At 40.1% G+C, this 20,204-nt stretch overlaps 1 protein-coding gene across 1 annotated transcript in view; it reads right to left on the bottom strand.

The window, feature by feature from the left end:
• PHEX (phosphate regulating endopeptidase X-linked) overlaps positions 1–20,204 on the bottom strand; it is a 105,696-nt gene that overhangs the window by 18,046 nt on the left and 67,446 nt on the right. Inside the window, exons 13-15 of the mRNA XM_075442480.1 lie at positions 17,716–17,793; positions 15,978–16,081; positions 7,410–7,468 (exon numbers count right to left, since the gene is read on the bottom strand). Of these exons, the coding sequence (XP_075298595.1) occupies positions 7,410–7,468; positions 15,978–16,081; positions 17,716–17,793 (241 nt within the window). The remainder of the gene's footprint in view (positions 1–7,409; positions 7,469–15,977; positions 16,082–17,715; positions 17,794–20,204) is intronic.

Here is a 20,204-nt window from a genome sequence, read left to right as displayed (position 1 = left end):
ACCAGTAAAGACTGAGGAAATGAAGGCATTGAGCACTTCAGCCTTTTCCACGTCATTTGTCACCAGGTCCCCTGCTCCCATTCAGCACTGAACCACATTTTCCCTAGACTTTCTTCTGCTGCTGTTACACTTGCAGAAACATTTCTTGATGCCCTTCACTTCCCTTGTCAGTTTCATCTCCGTGTAGGTTTTGACTTTGCTAACCCCTGTGTCTGGACCCTTGAATAGTGACTCTTTGCTGAACTTTCCTATTACTCATCTTACTGCTCTGGAACACAGGGGCATTTCAAGCAGTGGAGCACATCTGGCTTACTTCAAATATTTCACTCTAAATTTATGCTGATCCTGAAGGTTTGATAGCACTCTTTACCTGCACAGGGTTACTTTTAACTTAATAGAAGGTTTCTAGCTTCATTTTATCCATTGTATCAGCCTCTCTTTGCAGCGAGGAGCTATAAAGCATGTCAGAATATATTTCAAATTTGAAACTGGGTTGGGATTTTTTTTCAGTTTTTCAGGGACTTTACTGCCATCAATAAATCCATTTACCAGCTAATACCTTCATAGTATTATTATACACATTTTGCACATGAATGCCCCGAGACCTAGTGTAATATTGCTACTTCACCGAGGAGACACAAACAATCACATTTCATCTGATAGTTCACTGAAATGATGCAGACTAATAATGGATGAAGTAAACTAAAACCACATGAGATGGCTCACCAAATCATGAGGAAATTTGGAGTTCAAATCTAAATATGGATTCAAATTCTATAGTTCAATTGCGTTATTCAGTTATATTGCATGATATTTTTAACTAAGCAAGACAAGATCTAGTAAAGCCTTATTCCAAATCAGTGCATTTACAATTTCCAGTAATTAGTTGGTTTGTTTAAAGCAACTTCTGACAGGCTAGTAAATCCAGTATGTAAATAACGGATATAGGAGACAGCTGTGCTAAATTGTGTGATATACAGGGTACTCTGCCAATCATTGTACTGGCGATTCTCAGTTGGGTTTAAAAGCTGTAACTTGTTTTTCAAGTGTCATTGAATCAATTCAGATGGAGAGTTTTAAAGGGATAAGATACAAGCAGAAGACTAACTGCTGGTCAGTAAACAAAGGATATTGAATTCACGTAAGCAATTAAACATGAAGATGACTAGAGTGTTGGTTAACTACCTAAAAACAGCATGAAGGGCAGGATATATTTTTTTAAAAGGGTTCCACAGACTTCTGTTTGGACTACTGAATCAATTCCCAGTGGTTTTTAAGATGACTTTTCATGTCCTGCTTGGGCTTTAGCTGCCAGTCTCGATGGGCAAGAGTCTTCTGCAAGTATCTCAGGTATGCCAGATGTGGGGAAACATATCAGGTGCTGTAGAGCATCCCAGATAGATTTGAGCACCTATATGTAGATGATTAGTATCATACTCTCTGTCATAACATGGACCTGAATCCTACACTTAATTTCAAGTTTTATCCTGTCAACAAAGAGCATAGAAAACACAAATTGTCTAAGGATAGAAAATATAAATTATGTAAGGCACAATAACTGTTCCATGTTATGCATGAATACAAAGCTGAACTTTCCGAGGAGAAGTGAATAAATTCATTAACAGATAAAGAGGGGTGATGGTCTTAAAGCAGAGGACTCAGCAGCCTCTGGTTCAGTTCCTGGCTCAGTTTCTTCTTTACCTGACAAGAGGCTCTTTGCTGCTCATGAAAAAGAGAGAACCCAGCATTTCCCAACCCCGGTGGGGCAATGTGAGGAGAAACATGAGATGATTTGTGAGGGGTCAAGGAATATTGTGTGCTAAAGGACTAGGAAACCTGTAAAAACACCTGTTTTTAGGAGAAACTTTAATCTTTATTTTCTGAAGGAATAGATTGGCCAGGAAAAAAAGAAAATAACAAAGAAAAAGTTCTCCTGTTTTATAGATTTATAGATAAGAATTTTAGGAAGAAATAATGAATGGATGTAAGGGTGATGCATCATCTCACCTCTGACCATAATTAAATAAAAGAGAATTATGGTCATTAGTAAATAGGGAAAATTGAAAATGTGGGCTGACTTAAGAACATGTAAAGCTTACTTAATAACAGGGCTCAGAAAGTGTTCAGTCCGAATCTGTTATGTTCGTTAACCTCCTGGAAACTAATGGCGCACTTGAAACTACTTCATCAACAACCTTCCAATTAGTCTGGTTCTTAAGGGAAGAGAAAGTGCCCCTTCATGCAGTCCCCTCGTCCTCCCCCGGCCACAGCACCATGTGCTGTTTGCCAGCAGTTCCCCAGCTCCTGGCAAGATAAGCTTTCTCCCTTGCAACTCACAGCATCAGCAAGCTGCCAGCATCAATATCAGCTTACCACTTTCTATAAAGATGATACTTATTGGCTAATATGAGCTCTCATCTGTGGTTTTCTCTATGGGTGCTAATTCAAACGTAATTTTAAAATTCTGTTTTAGATTATATCTTCTTCCTGTAACATGTAATGAAGCCACTCTGTAAAGAGGCCTCTTCACTTTCAGTAGCGAACTGCAGTACAAGCACAAATGACTTAGAAGGAGCATGGGTATAAACTTATAGAGATAATATCAACAGCAGTTATTTATCCAATACATCTATTCAAGCCTACACCTCATGAGTATATTGCTTGTTTGCCTCAGTTCACTGTAAATCTCCCTTTCATTACTGCTCAAAATTCACAAACGTTCCATTTTTTGATGTATTCTAGAGGCATAAATATTTACACTTGGAAAGAAAATTAAATATGCCAAATGTCTAATGAGCAGTTCCCTTCTATCCTTAACATATTCAAGGGCCAATATTTTAGTGCTGTAATGAAATAAAACCTTTCTTCAACAGAAGTATGTTAGGATACTTTGATCATCACTTGTATCTATTTTCAGCCCATATTTCTTGACTGCTCTAGAGCTCATTAAAATAAATGGAGCCTTTTGAAAAGTGTTTTTGTATTCCAATGATGATAATTAAAAAGATAGTATTTATGCTGCTTAGATAATACAAAGTGTACTTATACACCTTTTTAGAATCTAAAGGCAATGGCATGTACCTGTTGTCCCTGTTCATCACCTATAATTGAGGGGAAATCAATGAGCAAACACAGAGAAAATTGAAAAAAATATCCAAACTAGGATTGAAAAATGATTAACAACCATTATAAACATGCATGGTTGTTAATCTTAGACACTCTGAAATTGTGAAAAAAGAGGAAAAAAATAAATAGAACCCATGAAAACAGAACATCAGGAGTAAACTTGTAAACTAACGAGATAAATTATATGTACCATATTTTTTAACTCTGTTCTTCGCAGCACATCTTGCCTTGATACATCTACTTATTTCTCCTTTGGATTTTAGTAACAAAATGAAGCAACAGCAAACTTAAGGAAGTTTGCACTGAAGTACAGCAAAATTTATTACAATCATCTACTGCATATGCAAGTTTTGCTGTATTCTCTTAAATGTAATAATTTTCTAAATTATCTAGTTTCTACTTTTAGTGAAGAAAGACTTTTTCTTAGTCTTAAACTTCTTAGTCAAGTAGTCAAGCTAAAAACACCAACAGCTTGCCCATGTATGAAGATTGCATAGGCTTGTATGGAGATCGCAGTGATTTTTTGTTTAATGCTTATGTCAGTGACACAGACTATAGAGACAGAAGAATTTGTAGTCCTTCCATCAGGATTGTGTCAGAGACCTCCCTGCGCTCTGAGCACAGAAAGCAAAAGCATATTCCTGAAGTTCAGAAGTGATCAGGACCTCCATGTTCTCCTCCAATTCTGCAGGTAGCTGATGACCTCTCGTTTTCAGAATCCATGGTTCGAGGCACTGATGTTGCTTTTTCTCTGAACTATTAAATGAAGCTTTCAGTAACTAATCAGTTTTGGAGTTGCTTGTGGGTAGGTTCATAACATCACACAGTACATTTCCATTTCCAAATTGAATGGTCTTAATTTTTTGAATCAACATTGGAATGAAATATTTTCCAGTTAGTGTAGAAGCCGCTTTCCAGAAACAATTCAACTCATTTACCAAAAGGCAAATAGGTGTGCCTTGAACACACTAAAATCTAGTTTGCTTACTGAAGATCAGAGGCAGTCAAGAAGACGAAGACCCTATCTGTCTGGTTCGTTCTCTTATTCCCAGCCATGACCAGTAGTAGATGCATAGGCAAAGAGTGCTAGGCACATATCTGTGAGATAATTATTTTACTAGTATAACTTTCTACTTTCCAGCAACCAGTAGCAAAGGGACCTATCATCTTAGACTGAGTTTATATCTGTCTCTTCTTTTGTTCAGAACAGAATGCCCTCTTTTTCATATCATCTGCTAATACAGTGACCATCACAGATCCTCGTACCACACCGCTCCAACTATTTTGAAAACAAGTAATTTGTTATTACCTGCTTTTTTTGTCTCTAATCAGTCACTAATTTATGAAAAGACCTTCCTTCTTGCCCCGTGGCAACTTCCCGTTAATAGCATTGGGAATGAACCTCATCAAAAGTGTTCTATGGAAATAAACATAGTATATCAAGCATACTTACTTGCTTTCTGAATTTCAAAAAACTCTGATAGACTAAGAAAGGGTGATTTTTTTCTAAAAGAAAAAGCAAAAACCAAGTCACATTGACTCTTCCCCATTATATCATGTGATTATTCATTCTCTCTTATTCATTCATGTTGTGGTCACAACCACTTTCCTTCATATAGGGGCTAGAATGACTTTTTATGCAGATCGATCCGGATTCTCTTTTGAAAAAAAGGATTTGACACTTGTCACACCTATTTTGCTGTACTAGGGCCACTATAAGTGATAAGCTTTGCATCAGAGCTGGTTGTTGTGTAATTTCTTGTCTAAGTTCCTTTGAAACACCTGAGAAAATATTATCTGGTCCTTATATGTGTCACAGTTCATTACATGAATTTCTTCTAAAGTACTTTCTATTAACACTAAATTTGAAACACTTCCTGGGACTTACCTCACATAAGAAAAAGCTCCAGGCTATGAACTTCCCAAACTTCCTATGCAAAGAATTATCTTGTATCTATGCCTTACAGACTCCCCCCTTTCAGTGTTTTTGAAAAAAGGTTTTGTTATTAGTTCTTATGCTTTTACAAAGTTGGTCCTCAAAATCTTTGTGGGCTTGCTATACCACAACTTTACATTTAACTTGCTAGAGTTCATGCTTATTTCTTAATCTCAGGTGACTCTCAGTTGTAGAACTTTTTTTCTGTTGTTTAACTAGGCCTTTAAAAAGGCCACAGTTTTTGTAGCATATCACCAGCCCCTACGGAACTTTGTATGGATTACTACTGAAAACATAGCTGCAAAGCAGTAAGGTGATAACCGCTGGGCGCGATACATCATAAATCATACAATATGAGTATGCATATATTTGCAAACTTCTGTCTTCTACAGTGAAGTTCTTTCCCAGCAGCATTAATAGGAAGTCTATAGTGATGTGTCAAATATTTATCAGCAGCTTCAGACCTCAGCATGTTCCTCCCACATCTCACAGGGCCTCTTCCCCTGCAAATCACACCAGTCAGCAGTGGAAGACTGTTTGTACTGTGGCTTTGTTCAAATCCTCCCTCCTGTTGTGCATCTTTTTTAGGTCATGATTACATTTGTACCTCTCTCTCAGGTAGGAGCGGGTTTTGTTCAGAAAGAGTCACCTAAATCCTTTTGCTCTTAGGAACAGTCCTAAAAGGACAGTGAGCAGCACTATCCAAAGTTCAGGGTCAGATGCCAGCAGTACAAGGTCATCAGTTATGACAGAAAATACAATTGCCACTACAGCCATGACTGATTGGTTACGTTTGACAGCTCTCTGCTTCGTGGCACTGCTAGACACAGTGAGGGTGAAATTTAGCTTCAGTGACTCCAGCTTCTCGTTACAGCTTTCTATAATGTGCCATGGCAGAGAGGCTGAGGGTGCTGCTGAAACTTGAAAGGACCCAATATCAAAGCAGTCATAACAGCAATGGTTCTCATTTTGCACCAACTGGGCTTCTTCCGCGTTCACACGACACTTCTGAAGCAGCGGCGGTGGCCGGTGCTCAGTCTAGCAGGAGCAGCAGCTGTCATGCTTTTTATGAACCTCAGAGCTGTGATCAGCTCGGGGAAGTCTGCCTCAAGGGCTTCCTGCAATTATGAACACAAATGTGGCTGGCTAATGACGGCAGCCCTCTAATTATGGTAGAGCAGTCTAGGACTAGAAATAATTTTAATCTAAAGAACTGCCTAATTATCACACACACTTTACAAACGAACTCTCTTAGACACAAAATAATTTAAGTGAGTGGTTTGAAGGCAAAAATTGTTTACGGAAATCAGTAGGAGCAGATACCAGCAGACCCATATTGCCAGTCCTGTGCTGTAACCTCTTCAGCGCGACATATTCATTCTGTGTCTTTCAGAAGCTACCTCTCTTTGCAACCAAAAGAGATTTGGGAGAAAAAGGGGGGGGTCACTCAGCAATTTTTGACATGCCTGTCCTTGGGGACCGAGACCACGGAGATTATGGCAGCTGCCTTCCAGATCCTGCTGGCACAGAACAAGCAGGCTGATTTAACTTGCAAAGCTAATAAGAGTGAAAAGAAGTGTTGGGGTAAAGATAACACTGTTCTACACAGAAATACTGGTACAGACTTTTAAAGCCAGTTAGAAATTTTCTATGCAAAGTCCCATTAAAGCAAATGGGAATGAACATCCAGATTCACACACATCTTTGAAAAACTCAGCTCTTTCATCTCATAAGCTTCCAAACCAGGATTTATGCTCTCTAAAAACCAACTAATAACTAAAATTAGTGTAAGACAGGTTGTACTGTACATACAAGGTAATTTCATCAAACTATACAGGCAAGAATTTAAAGTTAACTATAGATACCAATCCTTGTCCTTGAAAGTATTGAATACATCTGCTGGACACCCCTTCTTAGGTTTTCTGGTCTATATCACAGTCTCCTCTAGTCACGTTTATTGCTACATATCTATTAATACTGGAAGACTGCATCCTTACGGAGGTATGTGTACACACCTTTTATGCTACAGAAGACAGAAGATAGAAACATTAAGCTTTAATAAAAGTGAATGAAGATAACCTTTTCTATGGACAGAGTACACACACAAACGGTCACTGCAACTCAGCTGACATGGAGTAACTCATTAAGCAACACTAATTCAAATTTGGGGGAGCCCTTGACTTCCCATAACTATCCTCTCACTTAAGATGTCTCACAGCTGAATTACCAGGTTGCAGGTTTTGATTTTCAGTCACAAACACACAAACCGTACGGATATTATCTGAAGCTTGATACATAATTTCCCAAACAGGCACTTTATAAGGAGACTCAGAAGTCAGATACTCACTGATTTGGTTGGTAGATGCACTATAAAAAGCATTTACAGTAGTTGGGCTTGTAAACCACCTGTAGTAAGAGCAAAAGAAATCGGCTGTCAGCACACTTACACATCTTTATGAATAGACTGAGCAAAGGTAAAAAGTGAACACAGTGGAAGGAAGCAAAAATGTCAAAGACCTAGGGTACACTAAAGTTTAAGTATTTCTCCATTTAAACACATGCCACCTACACTTTCTATAACATTGAAATCTATTCTTTAATGGCTCTATTTTAAGTGCACACAGTCAATGAATGTTCTACAGGAACAACTGTTAAGCTTTCTATTACCTAATCTGTTTTTTTTCTAGGTGACCTTTGTGCTTGTGAGGTCTGCTAAGCTTGTCCAACAGAGGCTGCAACACTGACAGCAGCTGTGAAAACTCTCTTAGGTGTCTTTCAACCATGCATGGAGAAACTCCCTCTTGAAATTGGAGAATAATGTTTTGAAATGAGTGGCTTCAGACGCTTTACTGAAAAACTACTTGAACAATTAGGACGATGCCAGCAAAATGGGCAGGTGCTTTCTGGGAACCTGCATTCAAAATAAACAGCTTCACATTCTATACCCAATACAATGAACATGGCCATCAGTGTGCTCATAAACAAATGGACTTCTTGCAAGGCAAAACGCATTTTAAAAAGAATATTAACATTTCTTCTCATAGTTAGATTTCTCACAGATAATGGAGGGAAACCTAGATTTTAATTGCAGATAGGGTTTATGAATCTCCTTAGCCTAAGCTCATGTATATTGAAAGTGGTTTCACACATATGAGTGGAAAATCTCAGTTGGCTTCAGCAAGATCCAAATCCCCTCAGATGAATCTCTGAGTTCAGTGAGTCTAAGATTTCACTTTACGATTTTAAAAGGAAGAACTGAGACAAAAGAGAAATAATAAAGATTATGAGAATTATAGATTAATTCATAATAAATTGGAATCAACTCTAGTAAATGTCCAGACAGGACCATACTGATGTCATTAGCAACACATTATTTGGAAGTTTTGTGAAACCAAATGAATGCAACGCAATTGCTTTGGAAAATTCATTTCAAAGACAAGAGATGGGAGCTGCAAAATGAAGAGTAAGACAATGGAAAATCTATAAGAACATGGAAAATGTGTGATGTCACTAACATCACACACACACACGGTCTGTACTTCAAAAGAGCACCATAAAATGAGTGAGTTATCTGCAGATCCTGACTGTTTTTCTGGCAACTGATGTCCTCACATAAACCACAAAATAAAGGGGAGACTTTTTGAATGGCAGCATTCTGTCTTTTATCAATAAATTTATCTGCTTCTCTCATCTTCAAAGCTGAGCAGCTGATTTTACAATGCAACCAGAAAAACTAGCCAATAAAGCAAACAGTGTTGTCATGTAAATATCTTAACCATCCATTGCATTATAGGCTCTAACTGCCACAGATAGCACTCCCTGTTCTGTTTACTAGGAGATTCTGAAGGGCGGGGAGAAGGGGGAGGTTGTTTTCTGGTGTGTTTTCTGTTTCCTCCAGAATAAAGAGATTAAATGTTAGAGGTAATGTAGTGAAATAATGGAAAATTGAAGAAGGAATGTTTATGGTGAAGGGATGAAGAAAAAATTACAGGTCTTAATTAGCTACATTTCCATTTCATGCTTGTTCACAGCAGCAATCGGCTAAACTGCTTTGAAGGATGCAAGCCAGCCAGTTCTGTGGTGGGACCTGCTCTCCCGGCTCAGCAGTAGCTCTGGAAGACTCTGTCCTTCCATCTGAAAGGGACCTATCTGAAACACTCAACACTTTAACTTAGATTTTGCTGTAAGTTCGAACAAGACACATAGCATTGTGACTTCCACCTCACCCTGTTGGCTTTTTCTACTTGCAAAGGCCTTTCTGATCTCTTGAACAGCAATGTTTAAGCATGAAAAAGGCTTCCGGGACAAATCATCCTCCCTTTTTGCAAATCCTTCTTAGAGCGAGTGTCTTACAAGGCCTCTGATTTCCAGGCACAGGATCAAGGGCCTGAGACAGATAACAGATACTTCAAAAAAGACTAATGCGCTTTTCTCTTCTCCCCATCCTCTTTGCTGCTGCAGCCCCAGGGTCTCACCACAGCTAGTTCAAGACAGGAACCACCACAAGCAGTGGTTAAAGAGCTCTTCACTGACAAGCAACACCTCTCTAACGGTGCAAGTTTGCACCTGCTTTTGTTGGGTGAGGAGCTAACCAGGGATGCACGTACTTGTCACCACAGGAGCACCTCACTCTGCCCGAGAGCTAGAGCAAATGCTGTTGCCTTTTGGTCTGCAGCTGCCGAGGGAGGACATCACACCATGGCTGGCCATGCTTTCACACCTATGAACTCATAGACTCATAGCTTGTGGAGTAGCTGCTAAAACTCATCACAATGTCCCCATCCTGAGACAGCTTCTTTCTTCACTATCTACCACCGCAATAACAGACCATTCTGTTTCCTGAGCTTAGTATGAGCCAAAGACTCATAGCAGCCTCGATTGTCTCACTGTAGAACTGAACTAAGTTCTTTCCAAGTTGCTCTTTCATAACGAGGCCTCATGAATGACCTCATATGACGTTTTTTATGTTTTCAAGCAGCTAGGAAGAGGAGACTTAACAGTCATACCGAGGAGTCAGGAAGAACAAGCATTCTCTAGTGGCAAGCAGAGTATACTGCTGAATTTCATATTTGACATATAGACACTCAATAAGGAGCTTATTTACACTCCAGCTTTTTGTTGTACCACTCTGAGCCACTGGCAAAAAGATTTAGGAAGCATTTTCCACAAAAGAGCAGAAATAACCGAGACTGCTTCCATTCAGACTATCAGCAGAACTTCACCTCTCATCTTTCATCCTCTTTCAGTGTGCTCCTTGAAATGACTGAACCTTCAGCGACAGACCTTAACTAATAACATATCAAATTACTGTATGAAGGTCTGTAATAAATAGCTGTCGCTGTTAAATTTTAAGGTGAAGTAAATTTAGAAATAGTGCTCTCATTCCTGTTTGAAGTCAGGTTGCCTGGGCATTTGCTCTAGTTTTGGTTATTATTCCAGTGTATTTGATATATTAACAGAAGGAAAGTAAAAAAAAAGACAGGCATCACAAACTCTAAGCTCTTACTAATTACAAACTAAATAAAAAAAACCATCTAGAATTGTTTACACTCTTTCCATTTGCTATTAGCAGGTAGAAAAGGAACAGCTTTGAATGACGTCCTGTAAGGTTACCTATCAATTACTGCAGCAGTCAGAAACTAATGCTGCGGACTTCAAGCTTGTAATTTTGAGATTTCTCTCACAGAAATAAAAACTGAAACCTGCACCAAGATAGGAAAGTGGGACAGATACTTTCTTAGGTTTGTGCTTCTTTCGGCTACAATTTTCTCCGTTATATTTTCTTTTCTGAGCTAAGAGTATAGTGTGCTACATTGCCAGTCATGTAGAGGGGTGACTGGGAACATTTACAATACAGGGAAAAGCTTATTAATTAATTTAATTATCTGTAAAGCACAAACTGAATTTGCAACTTTTTCTCTCAAATTTTTGAGTTAGAAGAAATCACTCAGGTGGAGTAGAATTTGGTGTTCAATGTCCCAAGCAAGATTAAAAAAAAAAAAAAAATCATATAGGTAAAGAAAATGAACTTGGGAATGTACAACACACTTAAGCTGGTTAGAAGTGAAAGGCCGTACAAAGTTGCTAATGGAGGTGGAATCTGGAAAATCTCTTCCCAAGAAAGGACTATAAAGGAAAACTTCTAAACAGGAAGCAATTTTCAAGGTGTCTTTCAAAAGTGTATTATTTCCTCTTCTCCTTGTTAGTCTGTTTTATACATTCCCTCATACAGAAACAGAGGATTAGCCCGCCAGGCCAGGCTGCCATCTGGAGCTGGGCAAGAAGCCGGGATTGCTTAAAATGAGGTTCAAAGACGAGGAAAAAGGTCCATGAGGCTTCTTTCCAGCCTCTCCTCTCCAGAGAAGGTCCACCCACAGGATTTCCAAGCTCTCCAGCAGCATCTCTCCAACAGACAACAGCCTGCCCAGTGTCCTTCATGGCTGCTTTTCCCTTTTCGCAGAAGGAGCTTTTGCACTGTCCTTAACGGCATCCAAACCAGCACCTCTCAGAGCTGCCCGCCCCTGCGGCAAATCAAGAGCCAGGGCTCACAAACAACAGGAGGTGGTCAAGAAACTGGAATAGGTCCTGGAGGAGACCCAGGAATCTTCTCATACTACACTTCCACTGTGACCTCTTATAGGGCAACTAGATGCCTACATCTCCAGCACTGACAGTTGAGTGAAAAGCGAAGACAGATTTGGCCAGGTCTAAAAATCTTACAGAAGATGTCCTGACTTCGAAGGAGAAAGATTAATAATTAGGAAGTGGTATGCCCAAGAAGTCCTCTGATGCCTTGCTATTTGCAAATATTACGTCAGTGTTAAGAAGAATAGATTCAATTACTGTTAAAAAGGTGTGGGTGGGTGTTTATATATACATACACATATACACACACGTGTATGTATATTTGTATGTATGAACATGTCTGGCTCCATGGATGGATAAGAAAATGCCACTAAAACCCTGATTCTCCTTTATCTCTTCCTTCCACATGGTCATCACTTCCCCATGCACTGCCTTTCACCTCCCTCTGCTATAGTCGTTTCTCACCTGGATTGTTATAACTGTCCTCATGCCTGGTCCCCTTCCTCCAGTGCTCCACCCTTCTAGCCTCGCCTCCTCCATTCAGCCCTCTCGATCCAACCTGTGCTGTTTTGTGCATTGCATTCCTCAGCTCCTGCCACAATTCCCTTTCGTACATCTCTCTCCTGACACCTGAGCACTTTTTCTCTTGTTTGATAGAGCCAGCTGTGAAGATGACAGCCATTAACCTGATGAATTTCAACAAGGGCAAGTGCAGGGTCCTGCACCTGGGGAGGAACAACCCCATGCATCAGTACAGGCTTGGGGTGGACCTGCTGGAGAGCAGCTCTGTGGAGAGGGACCTGGGTGTCCTGGTAGATGACAGGTTGACCATGAGCCAGCAGTGTGCCATGGCTGTCAAGAAGGCCAATGATATCCTGGGGTGCATTAAGAAGAGTGTGGCCAGCAGGTTGAGGGAGGTTCTCCTTCCCCTCTACTCTGCCCTTGTGAGGCCCCACCTGGAGTGCTGTGTCCAGTTCTGGGCTCCTCAGTTCAAGAAAGATGAAGAGCTACTGGAGAGAGTCCAGAGGAGGGCTACGAAGATGATGAGGGGAATGGAGCATCTCTCCTATGAGGAAAGGCTGAGGGAGCTGGGCTTGTTTAGCCTGAAGAAGAGAAGGCTGAGAGGGGACCTTATAAATGCCTATAAATATCTGAAGGGTGGGTGTCAAAAGGATGGGGCCAGACTCTTTGCAGTGGTGCCCAGCGACAGGACAAGGGGCAACGGGCACAAACTGAAGCACAGGAAGTTCCATCTGAACATGAAGAAGAACTTCTTCACTCTGAGGGCGACAGAGCACTGGAACAGGTTGCCCAGAGAGGTTGTGCATTCTCCTTCTCTGGAGATATTCAAGATCCACCTGCACAAGGTCCTGTGCAGCCCATTCTAGGTGACCCTGCTTTGGCAGGGGGGTTGGACTAGATGATCTGCAGAGGTCCCTTCCAACCCCTAACATTCTGTGATTCTGTGATTGCCCCAACCAGCTGCTAGGATCACAGCTGGTGTCCAAAGTGGATGTTGAGTACAGTAAGTTGCTCCGCTCATAGCTGTGGTGCCTGCAGGGTAGCCTGGTCTCCGGGACCGGCACAGCAGGTGGCTCCGGGGCCCCGACGCCCTGTCAGACCTCCTTGGTACCAGTCGGGCTGGGTACGTCCCCCCACCCGTGCCCTGAGCAATGCCTCACCCCACTCCCTCCACGCTCCCTTTCCTGTAAGGCAGGTAAGTGCGAGGGAGGGAGGGTGCAAAATAGAGGACAAAGAATTTTGATGATTGCTTCCACTTTGGGGGATTTTTTTCCTCTTTTTAATTGGCAAAACTGTTGAATTTCCAGAATAACTTATTTCCTCTTTGATATCCACATTCCTCCTTGCTTTATCAAACTGCTTTGTCTTGTACCTCCCAGCTCCTCTTTCTTGTCCCCCATGGTGTTTTCCTGCTGCTTTAAGTGAACCACCGTTTTGATTCTTCCATTTAGTTGACTATGCTGAGGAAAGTGAGTCCAGTCTGAAATAATATTGCTGAGAAATCTGGATTGTCTGCTAAATGAATATAGTGTTTTACCTTTTGGGTTTAATATTGCTTTACTAGGTGGTAACTTCTTTCCTTAAACATTTATTTTCTCATTTACCTTTTTCAGTCCACTACTTGGATAATTTTATAATATCTATGTCTAAACATAAATGCTATGCTAAAAGCTACTGAACCAGGGAAAAGAAGAAATGAAGCAAACAGAAACAAAACCTCAAGGGTAATTCTGTACTAACACAGTGCCAGGCTTCAGTGTAGACCAAAGATCTGTAGAGTTGTATGAAATATAAGAGCTTAAAAAAAGCAAAAACAGAAAAAGGAGGGGAGAGGAGGGGAGGGGAGGGGAGAGGAGAGGAGAGGAGAGGAGAGGAGAGGAGAGGAGAGGAGAGGAGAGGAGAGGAGAGGAGAACGGAAAGGAAAGGAAAGGAAAGGAAAGGAAAGGAAAGGAAAGGAAAGGAAAGGAAAGGAAAGGAAAGGAAAGGAAAGGAAAGGAAAGGAAAGGAAAGGAAAGGAAAGGAAAGGAAAGGAAAGGAAAGGAAAGGAAAGGAAAGGAAAGGAAAGGAAAGGAAAGGAAAGGAAAGGAAAGGAAAGGAAAGGGAAAGGCATCAGAAAGCAGTAGAGTCCAATAGTTGAAATGTGGCAAGCACTGATATTTTTAAGGCCAGATTTGACATACCTCAGACTGGTGGGTGGGAGTTATTGGTTTATTATAACAAATTTTTAAAAAATTACTGGAGGTGGCAACGACTCTTTGTACATTGGTACCCCTCAGCAGACACAGAAAAAGTGGACAGTGTAAGGGACATCAATTTCAGAGCCCTTTTCTATCACTGAGCAGGTGCAAAGGCAGAATAATCTCCCAGCAGGAATAATTACAACTGAGGGCTCAGGTGGATGTTACCCCTAGACCAGCAGAAGGCAGAGCATATAGCTGTGCCGACAAAGAGGCCAAAAATCAAACTGGGATCCCCCAGCCCAGAATGTGCCTCTTAGGATGACAAGAGAAGCAAGACAAAGTGATGAGGGGGCTGCTGTTAGGTAGTCCTTGAAATAAGATGATAAAGATAAGCATGAGAAAGTGCTCAGTCTTGTAGTGAGCAATCGGGTAAAACTTTCATTTTTTAAGCATACTCATGTGACAGTTCTCAGATTACAGCCCTTGAGGTGTACAGACAGGGGTTACCTGCCAATTAATTTGCTTGCATGGGGAAATTCCCCCCTGCGCCATGAATCTACGTGATCTGCATTTGTGCTGCCCCAATGCTGTCGAGGAGGAGGTTGCTGATCACCATCGCTATAGAGAGGCAGGTGTTACTTCACTGCTTTCATGGAAGCTGTTGGTCTGAAGAGAATATACTGTCGTGATCTAGCTCTGGCATCCAGGGCTGCAGGAAAGCATCCCCTAGAACTAGTCATTGCAATGTCAGAGAAAGGTGTGATGAGAAGATGAAATTCACAATTAAAATTAAGCTATAAGGAACCCCTCAAAAATCAGGGCCAAATTACAACACCCTAACCAGGAATAGCCTGCGCCTATGCTGCTGACATCCTCTACCTGCCTCACAGTCAACACAGAGCCACCTCTGAAACAAGGTATAGTTCAGTTTGAGTAGGAATTTCTGGAGCCCTAAGGAAATACCACCAGAGGAGCTAAGCAGCAGCACCGATTTCAAAGTCTGTGTAGCAGGAGTCATTTTTAAGTAGCATGATTAGACTAATTAAGTTCTGTTTAAGTTTTAATTTGCATTTTAAGGATTTGATTACCCACCAGTAAGAAAAGAGACTGATTCTCTCATGTATTTGATGACAGTATGTGACACAATCTGCACTCTCAGGTTTACAAATAAACAAAAATAACATATGTAAATTAAACGATGTTTTATTCCATATCATTGCTATCAACAGCAGGTAACTAACAATGCTGATTACTATTACTAATAATAACATTATCTCTTACTAATGGTTCCATTCTTAGAAAATTTATTTCATAAATCCCTGCTGTACCATTCCAAATTCTGTGACCAAGAGACATAATCCATTTTTAAATGACATTCAATTACCCCTTTTTTCATTAAATTAAGTTTAAGCTGCAAGCATATGAGTACTGTGCATCAGAAAAAAGATACCTAGAACTCACCAAAAAAAAATATCCACAGCAGTTTCTGGGGGGTTTTCCCACAGGGTTTCTTTATCATAATACGTTGCTGTGTATATATTTCCATTAAAACATAAATTGTATAAATCAGATAATATAAATTGAAATATTGCTAGAAGATCATGTAAATTTGCCTTTTGTCTACTCACTCTGTTTTTGGAACTTCTTTTCTAAGCCAGTAGAAATCAGATTGGGCTGCGTATTTGCGAGTTTGCAACACATTGCCAAAATAGTCACTTTCTGTAAACTTCAGCTGTATAGATAAAGCACAGAGGTTTTTAAAGCATGTCCAAGGAAACAAAAGTTGACATAAAACAATCAGAACTTTTATTTTAAATAAGTTAATCCCCTAATTTTTTAGCCATTATCAAGGCAACTAAAATTTTCATACTTCGTAGGAAGAATAAATATTTTTTGAGCTTAGTTAAAAAACTGTAGCTGAACTGATCTACACAAGGGACTGGGACATTGGAAAAGCTCTTCCCTGTGCAGAGAGGAGCTGAGGAAATCAGAAGTACCCAGCGATGAACTGCAGACTGCACGTTTCTAAGGCTAATATTAAGACAGTCTCTTTGCCAGAAGTAAATAGGTCTACTTCTATATCTTAAAGTACATTTTAAAACCACTTTCAAAAATGTAACAAAGCCCCCTTTTTCAGTTTGTTTTGCATTTTCTTACAAATACTTCATACTCTGTGCCCTCTGAGGGTTCTGCCACTGCTTTCTTACTGTTTCTCACATTAAACGTTTACAGATGTAGTGCTCCATGCTTGCATAAGCCTCCAAATCTAATAGCATTTCCTCCCCCTCAACTAACCACGCAAGAAAAAAGGATGTTAATAGTTTAAAAATCCAGCTGATATCCCTGTCACCAGTTTCATGCAGTTCTAGGACTTGTGAGGAAGTTGTACTTCAGATGTAGGTTATGGTTTTGCAACTGTGATTAACAAGTGTTTTTCGCTAGACATTACCACTTAACTGGGCAAAGAATTCCATATGCTAAGTGATAAAGTTGGTCACATCTTCTGTCTCATTACACTGTCTTCACAGCACGATCTCACCCTACTCTTTCCAGGAACAAGGACTAGGCTGGTAGAGTTGGTTCTTCAAAGTTTTCTCAATAAATTATGCCTCTGTTTAGTGTGTGTTCATATTCTCTGGCAACGATGACTATCACTCCTGTATTTTGTTGGTTCAGGATTGAATTTGTAATTCTACTTTGCCTGTGACTTTCAGTAATACAATTCATCATATGCATCCCACAGTTACTCCTTTGGAAAATAGTAAAATATATTATTCTTTATCATCTGCCTTCCTGCCTTAGTCAGGCTAAACAGATACCGGGTCAGGAAGGAGTCCCCCCGCAGTATCCTAGTCCAGCAGCTAGCACAGTAGGCCTATACATTATTTAGGACCTCTAGGCATGATTATAAGCAACAATCATAAATGAAATTCATAGCCTGGAGAGATGAGGAGAGCCTATACAGGACGTCACAAATTGTGATATTCCAAGGAAAAACGCATTAGAATTTTTGAAGACCATTACTTTGAGGAGAACTGCTTTTGTTTTGTTTCATTTTTATGAATAAATGCAAAATTTATGACAGTGCATGTTTAACCTTTAAAATGTTTAATAACAGGAAGGTTCTTTGCACCCAGGCACATTTTACTCCCAGCAGACCTCATGGTCATCTCGCTTAGACACACCAGCATTGACAATTTAGACAAGAGAGCTAGCATACTTAATTCAACGTCTAAAAATAACCAGGCCAGCAGAACTCCAGATGCGTGCCAAACAAAAGAGGAGCTTTGATTTTAGACAGCAGCGAAATAGAGCAAAGAATGGCTGCAATATGTAAAAGAGGAAAGCTGCAAGTCTGACACTTACTGTTTTGATGTCTTCATTAATATATGTGTCATTCATTATAAACTTAGGGTAACCCACTTTTGCCATAACTGCTTTTGCCTTTGAAAAAGAGAGGGAAAAAAAAAAGTGTTGGCAGATATAACCATTTGTCAGCATATGCCTTTTTTTTCCCCCCATTCTATTTCCAATTCGTATTATGATGCCTCCTTGAAAGCAAACTAATTTAGCTTCAAACCAACTTGCCGACAAGGTAAAGTTGGTGCCGCAAATGAGCTTCTCATCACAACATGGAGGGTCCAGGTTCTGTTGTCAGATAATCACAGTGGGTCTGTTGTCACCTGCAGAGCTTTTGCAGGCTTACAGCAATGTGTTTGAGTGCAAAATCTTAACAGCTGATTTTCCCTACTGTTTTTTGTGTTAATCAGATGGTCAAATGCCTGTTTTTACAACATTTTCCAAAAGACAACAGGAAATGGCCCGTTTCACTATGGCGCAGTAGCTGGTACTCATCCAACTGATAAAGCAGATTTGATACACAGATACGGATGAACCTGGGTCCAAGCAAGTGCAGACTGGCTTATTTCCACTGAGAGTCACTTCCATTTACACCTGAAGATGGGTGCACACTTTTCTGAAGGACACTGTACTTTCCTAAAACCACATGGCTAATGTTTGTTTCACTCTCCAGTTTCATCCCTCTACTTTGCAGTCTTTGCCCTTTCCCTAACGTCAGTAGAAGTGTTAAAATAAGACACTTCCCTATTCATTAACTTTGGGTTTTTTCCTTTTTCGGTCATGACTTGGTCCCAATGTTCATGCACAACCTGTGTAAAGACTCTGGTGTGAAGTGATAGTAGCTGTAGACGCATATTCCCACTTCATAAATCATAAACAGCCTTAGCAATATCCTCACAAAAACACCATCAGGCCACCCAGCCACCCAGCATCTCTGTGGGAACAACGCTTTTCCAGAAGAAAAGCAGAAGCATACAAAAGGCTAAGGCGACATACGAAGAAGGGATATATGACAGGTCCATGGAATAAATTTAAGCCACAATGGACTGTGATAGCACAAAGCCACTTTGTATGTTTTCGGGCTGCTGAATGGAATTTCTGCTTAAGTCTTTGGAATTCCCCCCATCCCTCAAAAAATGCTCTTCTGGGAATTTGTTCTTCAAACTCAAATGTCTAAATCCAGATGAATATTGCAAGATATGAAATGGAATAAATGGATTTGCCTTTAAAACAACTTCAGCCATATCAACTCTGTGTTTTATTCTCTGCGAGCAGAGCCTGCACCTCTCTGGGGACCGACTGACTTCTATTTCGCTTTTGCTGCACGGGGTGGCTGCTCAGGGGAAAATTCCCCTTCCTCCACAATAAAATCCTTGCCCCTTTCTTCCCCTCCACAGTGTCTCAATACAACAGGGCCTCCTATGACAGCAAGAATTAGCAACGTCTGTTCCACGACTATAAGAAGGAAGCTGATAGAGGACTGCCTCCGTTTTACCAAAATTATTTTGTCTCCTCTTTTATTTTTCAAGAAGAAAGTCCTCTTTCCTACTTCAAACTGCTTCAATTTCTCAATCTTATTTCCAACCTGAAGTCATAATCCTCTATTTGTGACATCACAATTAGTTGCAGTTGAGATAATTAAGATGTCACAAACAGAAGATTACGACTTCAGGTAGGAAATTAGCAGCAGGAGCAGATGAACTCTTAAGCAAGAAAGATCCCATTGTCATGCAAATATCCCTAGTGATAAAAAAAAACTATGGAAGACAAATGCTAAACAGGAAATATGAAATGAGACAAATTAACTCTCAACAGAATGTTTTCTTGTTTTTCCAGAAGGCAGAGCAGCCGTTCAAGATACTTTAAATGCCTGGCGGGAGAATAAAAACTGGGGACCGGGAACACAATTTATCGGCAAGTTTGTATATAATCAAAAGCATCTTTTTTTTTTTCTTCCTGGTGGTCTTGTCAAGACCAGCTGACTGAACTTTGCAAGGAACTGGAAAATTTCCGGTTTCTATTTTAAAGGTTTCAGTGTGAGTTTTTATACAAGTCTTGAGAAAGCAAAGTACAAAACTCATCAGTTTTAGTTTTTACTGAGTCAGCTGCTTAAACAAGTTCTGTGAATCTCAAATGTTCTGCATGTGTTCCAGAGTACCCATCTGAATCAGTTACAGTAGGCTGTGCTGAATCTACTTAATTGAGCCCCTTAGCATTTTGATGAAACAGATTTAATTTAAAAGCTGAACTATACGATGAAGAGTAAACCTTTCAAAAACAATTTACAGTGCAACTTGCAAAAATTCAACTGTGGCTTCTAAAGCAAAAGTAAGGATTAGCTGTGTCAGTGCACTGTCATTTCACCAATGATTTAGCCAGTACAACGTCGATAAAAATTGTTGATTGAATTTTGGAACATAAAAGAGCAGTTTTGGCTTTGAGTGATATTATATCCTTTAAAAATACTCAATTTCCAGACTGCCTTCCAAATAAAA

This window comes from Opisthocomus hoazin, chromosome 1 (assembly GCF_030867145.1).
Source record: "Opisthocomus hoazin isolate bOpiHoa1 chromosome 1, bOpiHoa1.hap1, whole genome shotgun sequence".
Lineage (NCBI taxonomy): Eukaryota > Metazoa > Chordata > Aves > Opisthocomiformes > Opisthocomidae > Opisthocomus > Opisthocomus hoazin.
The sequence above is the reverse complement of the archived record's forward strand: the minus strand, read 5'-3'. Positions and strand labels throughout refer to the sequence as shown.